The sequence below is a fragment of the Epinephelus moara genome, chromosome 3 (assembly GCF_006386435.1).
Source record: "Epinephelus moara isolate mb chromosome 3, YSFRI_EMoa_1.0, whole genome shotgun sequence".
Classification (NCBI taxonomy): domain Eukaryota; kingdom Metazoa; phylum Chordata; class Actinopteri; order Perciformes; family Serranidae; genus Epinephelus; species Epinephelus moara.
In genome coordinates this window covers 16,104,044-16,114,647 of record NC_065508.1, presented here as the reverse complement: position 1 = coordinate 16,114,647, position 10,604 = coordinate 16,104,044, and the positions used below count along the sequence as shown (strand labels likewise).

The 10,604-nt window shown below is 42.0% G+C and overlaps 1 protein-coding gene across 1 annotated transcript; it reads right to left on the bottom strand.

The window, feature by feature from the left end:
* Positions 1-446: 446 nt before the first annotated feature.
* rskrb (ribosomal protein S6 kinase related b) lies at positions 447-10,395 on the bottom strand. The gene is made up of 13 exons (XM_050040473.1): positions 10,092-10,395; positions 7,441-7,731; positions 7,200-7,283; positions 6,474-6,542; positions 5,704-5,773; positions 4,755-4,862; positions 4,456-4,496; positions 3,259-3,286; positions 2,907-2,996; positions 2,644-2,732; positions 2,261-2,371; positions 2,033-2,146; positions 447-1,940 (listed from the first exon to the last, which is right to left on the bottom strand). Exons 1-13 carry the CDS (start codon positions 10,119-10,121, stop codon positions 1,704-1,706), a joined length of 1,362 nt encoding a protein of 453 aa, XP_049896430.1. The 5' UTR covers positions 10,122-10,395; the 3' UTR covers positions 447-1,703.
* Positions 10,396-10,604: the final 209 nt, after the last annotated feature.

Here is a 10,604-nt window from a genome sequence, read left to right as displayed (position 1 = left end):
GACTCAGCACTCTCAAGCAGCTGTGTAGTGGAAGGTATACGCAATTTACAGCTTATACCCACTTCTTTTTCTGGCTGTTTACAGCATGCCCATCTGTCAACCAAAAAGCCACTGGAATATATAGGATAGTATACCCAGTTTTTCATCTACCTCGCACACCCATCTCATCAACTATCACGAAACCACTGCAGTTCAGTAGTGGACCACATATTTTGGTATATGAATGTAGAAATGTATGTATATAGAAATGTAGTTAAGTAGAAGTACACACTTAAGTAACTGTCGACTGCTGATACTGTACAAATGTCATTCGTTAACCAAACATAAGCATGCAACGTTTCTGCAGAAACAACGTGGGGTGACTGATAGGAAAAGTGAAGCAATGTCTTTCTTTCTTTCTTTCTTTCAGCTATCTCACGCAGACAAAACATCCAAATCAGCAGGTCGCTGTACAGGAAGTTTAATATTCCATCTGTGCTACATGGTAATTACAAAAATACATTATAACAGAACATATAACATCAAATAGCATCCAAAATAGTCATATAAACTTTATAAATAGGAATTTATAAATAAGCATTTTGGTGACAAAAAAAGCAAGCTCAGGATCACATGTGTGAGGCATTCTGGGTACACATCAGGGCATATTTTACAAAATCATAATATAATCCGATGGTCAGGTAAGTGCATGGAGGTGTGATTACTGGCTAGGGTTACGGCAGCCTTGGTCAATAGAAAAAGCCCTGTATCTATCAAAATGTTAACTGGAGGTAAACAATGCTGCTGTTGATTCAACCTTTACAGTCCCAGCTCAGATCTGCACAGCTGGGCGCCATCTTAGAGTCAAAATCAAGGCCGACCTGGGAAAACCAGCGAGTGCTCCCCTGAGTCGCAGGTTGGAAATGATTCATACTAAAGCAGACGTCGAAGGCGTATGCATCTTTGTCGGATGTTGTGATGACTTTAAGTAGTACAGGTCAGGAGGAGAGACGTTTCTGCTGCTACAGAATTTAGGCAGTAAATGTCAAGTCAGGGAAAGGTTAAACTGCAGCGTTAACAAAGGTACAGAAAATGTTTCATAGTAAATCACAGCATAGTCACTCAGAAAATGAGGCAAGAGTTTCTTTCATACACTTCTGCAAAAACTGTTTATAATCAACATGAAAATAAAGGCAGAAGTGCAGAAACACACTCATTTTGTTCAAGGGGGTTTGGATACTTTCTACATATCTACATAAAAACAAAACATGTGCATGACTTTTCCATGAGGGGTGGATTTGATAGCAAAGTATTAACAGGGCAGCCATGACCAGTCACTTGTAAACTATAGATGGACAATAGTGCAATCTTTCTTGCACAACAGTTGAGCAAATACAATAGGCTTGAAAAGGTGCTCATTGGAGAAAGGCAAACAAGTAAAAAAAAAAAAAAGCAAAAAATTGTGTTCAGTACATCACAAAAACCCCAACATAAAACTCGCCAATACAAGTGGGGGAATGGTGTTCTCAAATGTGGCTTAAACAAATCATTCCTCTCTAAACTAAAGGTCAAACTTAATCATAATCAGCTACTGGCTCTACTGAATAAGACATTTTACAAGGCGCACCACACCTGTGTGTAAGGGTGAATAAGTGTGCAGAAATACATACATTTAGGCCTTTAATTTTAGTGTGTTTGTAACCATACTGTAGACTCAAAGTCCGTCACACAAACACTTCTCTGCGTGGGCCTTTTCCCTGAGCAGGCTGCAGTGGGAGAAGCGGGCCGGGGAATGGTGCTGCTGTGTTGGTTTGCGTGCTGGCGTCCAGCTGTGTGTCCGGCGTGGCAGGAGGGCTGAGGAAGGAGTCGTAGTCGAAGCCTTTGAGAGGCTGCAGAGACAAAGTGAGGCCTCGTCGAGCTTTGGCAGCTCGGTCTGGTCGCTCTCTCAGCTCCAGAATCACCTGGGGAAGTGACGAGAAAAATAATACTGAATATTTTTCCACTAATCTGACTCATGTTTGAAACTGGCTACATCTGTATGTTCACTGGTTACCTCCACAGGCTGGCGCTGCAGCAGGGCGAGGTCAAAGGTTGCTCCCCGGAAGAAGGTCTGGCGTTTGAAACGATCAAGGGTCCTCAGGCGGCGGCAGGGAGTCTTGCACAAAAGCTGGAGAAACGTGTGTAGGTCGTGTTACTATATCAAACTAACCCAACTGGGCAACAATTCTGAGGTGTAGATTTTAATGTCTTGTAGCAATATGATTACATTTTGTGTAATTACCTCTGTTATTAGCAAGGCCAGCGGAGAGCTGAGGCTGAGAGGCATTTCATAGGGAAAACTCCTCACTTTCCTCAGCATGCTACAGTGGTCTTGTTCGGGGGGCATGGGGAACTGAGGAGAGTTTGAAGTACATGAACAGAAATAAACCAGGGTGTTTAATTTAAATTTAAAAGGATAGATTTTAGACTTTTCATGGCAAAACATAAGGCATCTTATGACTAGATTTAAGAACACTTTGAGTCCTTGACATCACTGAATGTAAAAATACCTCCTAAAGAAAGCACCACCTCCTTTTACAGCAGGTACGTCATTGAATGAATGACTGTGAGTAATATCTTCTAATCATGCAGGACACGCCAAGCCTACCGGCAACAAGCTCTCACCTTCCCAGTGACCAATGAGAAAAGCAGAATTCCCAGCGACCACCAATCAGCTGCGTGGTTGTAGGGCCCACCACTGAGCACCTCTGGGGCTGCAGAGCAGACACAGCATGCTCAAAGCACAGGATGTACTATATGTTTGTACGGTAATATATTCATTTCGTAGAATAATAGTGCACACAGTGTGAGTATGTTATTATGCCTCAGCATCTGCAGATCACTGCTCTGTAGATAAACATCAAAGGATGTGGTGGAATATTTCTCACCCATATATTGGATGGTTCCACAGATGGTAAAAGCCCGGCCTCCTCTCTCCAGGCGACGGGACAAACCAAAGTCAGCTAAGCGGAGGTGTCCTAGAACAGACCATTTTCTCTACATCATTATACACACATGGCATGACATTCTTCTTACCGATGCAGTTACAAATATCTAAATATTCCCATCATAATCTGATCTCATTAGCGAATGTAATTGGATGCAAAGGCTGCTCCCTCTCAGTGCTAACAGATGTTTGCATTAATGTGTATTGACTGACAGCTGTGCAGTTTCAGGGTGCTCTCTGGAAGGTTCTCCTGCACACCAGAGCTATGCTGCTCTCTGCTGGCTTATACTCACCATTGTCTGTAAGCAGGATGTTCTCCATCTACAAACAGAGCCAAAAAGACTGAATTACACACCCATCCATTTTCACCAATGTACTAAATTTAATATTTTGAGAAAAATAATCTTGTGTCAGTTTTTTCCTGAACCTTGGATTTCTTTTTTGTTTGTAATTAAAATGTTTTATTGCATTTTTAAATGAAAATCATTAACAAAATAACACAACAATCCAAAACAAAAACGAACAGGCAGGAAATTGTTTTCATTAATGCAACGTGTCAGTTAAAAGTGTCCTACACCACATCATCAGCACCTTTACGTGACGAAATTCTTCCCTCCTGACATACTGTACATCTGCTGAAACTGTCCCATTGGTCATTAACCATATAATTTTTCCAGTTTAATCTTCCCAGAGTCTTTCCACATTTAGTAGTTTCCATCATTTGAACTATCCAGATATTCATTGTCAAAGTTTGAGGTTAAAAGGCCAGTTTTCAATCTTCCAAATACAAATTTATTTGAATTTGGCACAACACTTCTGTCACTAAGGAAACATAGTCTTAGCAATATACACAAATGCATCAATGGACTGACTGAACAAACTGTAATTAACAATGTGTGTTGACAAATTTGGATTTTTTTTATGTTAATGAGCAGACCTACTCTGAACTGGCAGGGAAAAAACTATAAAAGAAATCCATAAAGTATAAAGCACTCAGTGTGTAGAGTATGTATACTCAGAACAACACAATTTATTGTTTAGTAAGACAAAACCAAATATAGAGGTGTTTTTTTTTCCAGCAGTGAGGATGCACAAAGATTGCTGAGTTGGCTGTTACGAAACATGCAAGTAGGGCAGTTTCGTAGAGAAAACCTGGGAAACATGGAAAAAACCCTTTATCAGGATAAACCTCAGGCCTGTGGCGTTTTTTCTGTCTCCCGCTATTTACTATAATACACAGTAGACGTGTATACATTCTGTTTTGATTGATGTTTTGCATTTGATTTTCTACCCATGTTACTGGATGTCTTGTGAGCAGTGCCTTGGAATCTCAAGTTGATGGATGTGCGAAATGTTTGGCATGACACGCAAATCAAAACTAACTTTATTACGTGTTAAGTAAAGGCTGATGTCATCTAAAGTCTCCGTTATAAAGACTGCAGATACCATCATCACCACAAAATAAATAGCTATTTTCGTCCCTGTCTTACCTTCACATCCCTGTGGATGATCCCAAAGTCGTGCAGAAAGCCTGCAAAAAAACAGTGAAAAAGAGCAAACGTATAAAAATCAACCATGCTACAATGCTCAAATCCTACGAGCATATTTAAAACCCATGACACTGCTTTGCTGCTGTGGGACATCCTTTCAAAGTTCATCTCTTTTTAATGAGTCCTCTACTTATAATTACTTCAAATTAAATACAGGTCAGAAACCTTCCTGTATTCACTTCTGATCTAATTAGGATATTCAAGTCATAAAGACAGACTTTTAATATGTAAGTACTCACCGAGCGCACATCCCAACTCTGCTGCAAACACTCGCACTGTGTCCTCTGTGAACTGACCAATCATCTGCCAGTAAGTGTACAGGTCTCCGGTGCTGCAGTAGTCACACACTGCAGGAGTAGGGACAGCATTAAAACATGCCTATGTCATGTAACGTGCGGTGTGGGGGGTAGTGAAGGTCAGCGGGATGTGGAGCACACACTGGTGAAAGATTTTAGGAGAGAGGAGTGTAATCTGGAGGTGAGGACAGTGTAAAACAATATTCCTCTACAAACCAAAGTAGATTTACTGTTGTCAATCTGTCGAGGGCACAGCTTTAAAAGATAAAGATAAAAAAAAGTGGGTTGACATGCAAGAGTAAATAGGTGTGTGCCTAGAATGATGGATCATCCCTCTCTACCTAGAGATGGAGCGATCTAGCCTCAAGGAACCACCCTCTGTAATACAGGTCGATGGCTTTATATAGACTTGATTTGCTCCAAATATGCCCCATATCTACATTTATGGCTTAATGATTCAGTGATGATTCATTGTTTAAGCAAGCAGGGACGTCCTCTCTTCTGAATGTGACACGTGTTCCTGTTGAGCTGCAGCAGCGTCCAACATCTGGTCCCCGGGCTAACTTCGCTCTCCTTTCACAGGGGGTGGGGTAGCAAACAAACTGGGTCACACTTTCTGAGTCAGTGGCTGATTTGGAAAAAAGGGCAAATGCTCTGGAGGAGAGGAAAAGGGGGCAAAGCAGATACAGGATGCACAGGCAGTGGTTGATTGGGGTTGTAGGGGTCTAAGTCTGTAGGCAAAACAACCAGAATAAGGAGACTTAATTGGAAATCTCGTGTTCTAGGTGTTGGGTCAGGGTTTGGATGGGACTTCCAGGGTTTAGGTGAGGAAGGTGGAGTGACGGGTTTTTGGATAGTGGATTTGGGTTGGATTGGTCTCTGTCTGACTCACTAATGTAGAGGTGGCGCTGAGTCTGCCAGCAGTCCTCAAGGTCATGGACAAATGGGTGGCGAACCTGACGCTGCGGGCAAAGGTCCAAGATCAACCTGAAAAATCTCAATTTTGGCCACTAATCAAATAGAGATCTATACTTTTCTCTGCACTGGGTCTAACTAGTTTTCTGAGGATGACTTTACTTACAACCTCAGTCCTTGTTGGTGAAATTCAAAGACTTAAAATTAGCATGTTTGGAATTAGACTCGAAATTGTGTTAATTTAATCATCACAGATGCATTATTTTTAAGGGAAGAGCAAATAAAAATACCTAAATAGTTTATACCTCCTCATACAAATGAGAGTGTGACCCACAACATATCAGATGAGGTGTAAATCCATTCAAGGTTCAAGTTTTACCTTAAGTTAATTTATGCTAATGGAACTGAGTTTCATACAGTTAATAATAGCATTGTATAATAGCACATCATCTGCATATAGAACTTAGATACAGCTTAGATAAACTTGTATTTTGATCCTCCGTTGTTTTTTTAAGTCAATAAATCCTGAAATACATATACATAGTAAGGTTTCCCTAACTATGCAAAATATTGATTATTGTATGAAAGGTGTCTCAGGTATACTGATGACTGATGAATTTGTGTGCTGTATTTGCTATTTCCAAAACCTTGTCTTTTCAGAGATATTGATGTCTAAAAAGTTTCAAGGTTCATTTTTTTCTATCTACAAACTCACAATGATTTTAAGGGCCTGTTCTCAATACTCACCTGAACAATAACTTCTTCTTTTGACTGCTCCAACACCCCGAGTCTTAGGATCTCTGATTTAGGTATAACCTGTTAGACGACAAAAATACATAGATGAAAAAAGACTTCACAGAAGCCCAAGGAATTTGACTTGCACATATTATATCATACAATGACATTTTATGACAACAATGTCATTGGTGTGTGGATGTTAAAAGCCTCTGACTACATTTCAAATGACAAGTCCTAGTTTGACCACTAAAAGGAACTTTTTTAGTAAGCAGGTATGGTCTTTAAAAAGTTTTGCCTGCATATAACATTCTACATTTCGTTCACTTTCAACTGTCTGACTTTCAACTTGCAGATACTTCTCTGAAATCATAAACTGGCTGTTCATTCATGGCTCAGTCTCATGGCTAGGGCTATTTCCATAACGCTGTGTCAGCCCTAGAGAAAAGTCTGGAAGCACTCATTATCATCATGGTATTGGGGAAAAACGCTGCAGGTTGTTTTTTTTATCTCTAAACCAATCACAATCATCTTGATCGGCGCTAAGTGCAGGATGCAGCGAACAGTGCCCTTGCAAAACAGTTGCAAGCAGATAGTGAAAGGGGAGGAGAATGCTGCCTGAAATAGCCGGCCAATGGCAGGTTTGTAACTGCTCTCCATCCGGTGAGTCAGACTCTTCATGGCTTGGATCAAACAAATAAACACATTTAAAATGTGAGATTGAAGCAGATGACTCACCTTGACAGCATATGTTTTCTGTTTGGTCTTGTCCTTCACTTTCAGAATGGGTCCAAATGAACCTTTGGCGATGTAACTCAACACCTGATGGAATAAAAAATAGTTACGGAGACAAAGACAGAGAGCAATCAATAGAAAACACCAGACAGGCGAGGTGGAGAGGTAAAAATAGTAGTAATGCATTATCGAATCACATCAAACCTCAGATGCTGTTTGTGTCTATGATGTAATTGAGGTGTACCTGAAAGTGTTCGTGCCCAGGCACAGTTCTGTGGGGGAATTCGGGCAGGAACATGGTAATGAAGGCCGGCAGGCTCCACTCTGCCCTCAGCTTTCCTGGACCGACTCCTGCCAACCTCAGAACGTGGTCTGGGATGTCGGGGGCCTTGCCTTGGAGCATTCGACGCTGGCCCAGACGCAGCGCAGGTGGGGCCAGGCGACAGAGGCCTGCTGGGATAGACAGACCCATGCTGGAGAGGAAGCCACGCCATCCAGATGAGAAGTCCTCATCCTCCTGGCCTTCAGCGGGCCTCTGTTGGGGAGACAGGGGGGAAAGGGATGCACCAAGAAGCATAATGGTGCAGGTTAGTAGATGGTGCTGCAGGTGGAACACAACTTTATGGATCATGTCAGTGAACATGCTGTCTGGGATGTCATTAAAAAAACACTTTCATGGGCCGTCGGTGGCTTAGTGGATAAAGCAGGCACCCCATGTACAAGGCTGTTGACGCAGCGGCCTGGGTTCAACTCCAGCCTGTGGCCCTTTGCTGCATGTCACTCCCTCCCTCTCTCTCCCCCTTTCACGCTTAGCTGTCCTGTCAATTAAAGGCTTAAATGCCCAAAAAATATCTTCAACAAAAAAAACCCACTTTCATATTAATCTCCTACCAAGACCTTAAAGGTAGGGTAAGTAATTGATATACAAATTATCATTTTGTGTGAAGTACTCCTGTGTGAAGGTCTTGGTAGAAAATGCACACAAGTGTTTCTGCATGTTTTCTAGCCAGCTCCAGGGACTGTTCATTGGACACGGTGTTGGGACTGTTTTACACAATCAACACTTATCAAGGCAGGCGTGCACTGCTAAAAGCAACTTTCTTCTTTTACCTGACCTTTTGGGAGTTCATGGCCTAGAAACTCATGAGCCAACGGTGCTGGTATAAGATATGCAGGACAAAAGGAGGCCTTTAAAAAAAAAATTTCTATATTCACTATTTAACCAGGGACAGTTGCCTAAGCATTGCTTCATGTACTGGGGAGCTGCTCAATGCAAACACATCTCCTCTGCTGCTGGATTACAGTATGTTTCCAACTCTGTAGCTCCACTTAGACACATAGGTATTTTGTATATGATATACACTCATGAATTACAAATTTTCCATCGATCTACTTCAGTCGCTGATGTCATTCATCTCTCAGAATTGCCTGTAGCTGCAAACCTAATGACAGACCTAATATAGAGGTGACTGTGAGAGGAGAAATTGCAGTCTCTTCCTCCAACAAAAGATTTCCCACTGTGTGATTGTTGATTGCAAAATGACCAGTGTAACTTCACTTTGTGACCTTGTAAAAATCCCCTAAAATGCAGCAATGAAGCTCAACTGACCAACAGATTGCTTTCACTTAGGGACTGTTCTTTATCAGAGGAGGAGGTGGCTGGGGTGTGACTTAGTTTTTTTTTTTAAATTTTAGACATACAATACAGTTATTAAGATGAAATATTACTATTTTAAGCTCAAATTTGGTTATGTTTTTTTCAGCCCCATGTCTCTCCAAAGCCGTCGAAATCTGGTGCTTGGGCAGTGACTTGTGGCGTCAGACGCTGGCGAAGAAAGGCATCTTTTAACGTTGGCACGATACACAACCGGTCGCTGTTATAGTTTAACAGTGCTTGGCGGCGTCAGGGGGAAATGTGGCGGGACAAGAATGAAAGTTAAGGTGGCGACACCCTAACCCTAACCCAACGAACACTGACTTTCACCCAGGAGAGCAGTGCTCACTTCCTGGAAGATTCGAAAGCCAACAAGGGCTGTCTGAAATATGAAAATCCAATCCTAATTTCTGTTTTTACAGTTTCTGACCATGATAATGGTGTAATTTTGGTAATTTTTAGTTTTTCTTACAAAGTACAACCATTTAAATTAGTATGCCCCTTCCCTAAGCCAAAATAAAAAAATATAACTCCCTCCCCAGTGCTTCAGAAATTATTTGACCTGCCTTCCCTTTTATGCACCACCCTTCCCCCCTCATAAATAACGAACAGTCCCTTAACCATCCCCTCTCTCATCTCTGATCATCAAGAGAAAAAAAATTTGCATGGTCTACATCCAATCTGCAGTCACTCGGTCATACAACCCCTCTTCCCCCCTCTCTTCCCCTGGGCTGCACGACAGATCTGATGCTCTGTGGTGCAAGATGTGTGTAATCAGCCATGTAGGATGTTATTATCATCAGAGCCAAATGAGGGGCCACATCCATCAGCAGAAACAACTGCCATCAGTGCGACATCCGCCTGACAGTTGACAAGAGACTGGGCAATGTTGGGATTTAACTTGAACATTGTGTGTTTAAAGGCGCTCAATTGCCAGTAGATTTCAGATGTTAATACCGGAAGCGTAAAGATTTGGCCTTCAGAGTAAAAGCATAAAGATTACAGCACTTTTGAAGACAACATAAAGATTTTAATGGATAACATAAAGTATAATATATTTATTATTTGTTATAAAACATGCAGTCTGACCACACTTTAGTTTATTATTCTGCAAAGAAAAGACATGTTAAAGCACAGTCGCTGCTGCCTGGTGATTTAGGGAACAAAATCATCGCCATGGAAACAGGGAACCCCCACTACATGCGTCACACCTTAGCAACCAGGAATTTCATTCAACTCACCTTCCTGTTTTTACTGCCGTCGGCCCCCATCAGTGTGACAGGACATCAGCACTGCAAACTCAGTGCGACGTCTGCTCCTCGTGCAGGCACCTCACATCGTCCTGCGCGCCCCCACGGTGGCCCGTCAACACTTTTACGCACAACACTCAGACTAACTTAAGGTTTGAAAACGCTTGCTTGTACTCTGTATCAACAATCTGCAGCAGATCAGGCTATCCCGGTGCAAAATGTGATAAGATATGGCGACATAAAAACAAGTTAATCCCGAGTATGGGCAACGTCAGCGCAAATCCGCCCACATCTTGATCTCCCCCATCCAATGAGACTGCAACCTGGTGGAGTTCAGCTCCCCCTGCTGCTCCAAGTGATCACAGCCGCAGACATCGATTCAACAAATAAGTGACTATCTCTGTTATCGTTGGCATTATTTGCACAGCGCACCTCATGGCTGTTTAATTTGTTTGCAGAGAGCATAAAATCTACAAAGGCACTCTGCAGTGATAGATCTCCAAC

Coding starts and splice junctions, on each gene's coding strand:
- rskrb (XM_050040473.1), bottom strand. CDS start 10,121: ATGGGGGCCGACGGCAGTAAAAACAGGAAG. Junction 6,543..7,199: donor AGAAAACATATGCTGTCAAG/GTGAGTCATCTG, acceptor GTCGTCTAACAG/GTTATACCTAAATCAGAGAT. Junction 4,497..4,754: donor AGAGTTGGGATGTGCGCTCG/GTGAGTACTTAC, acceptor GTTTTTTTGCAG/GCTTTCTGCACGACTTTGGG.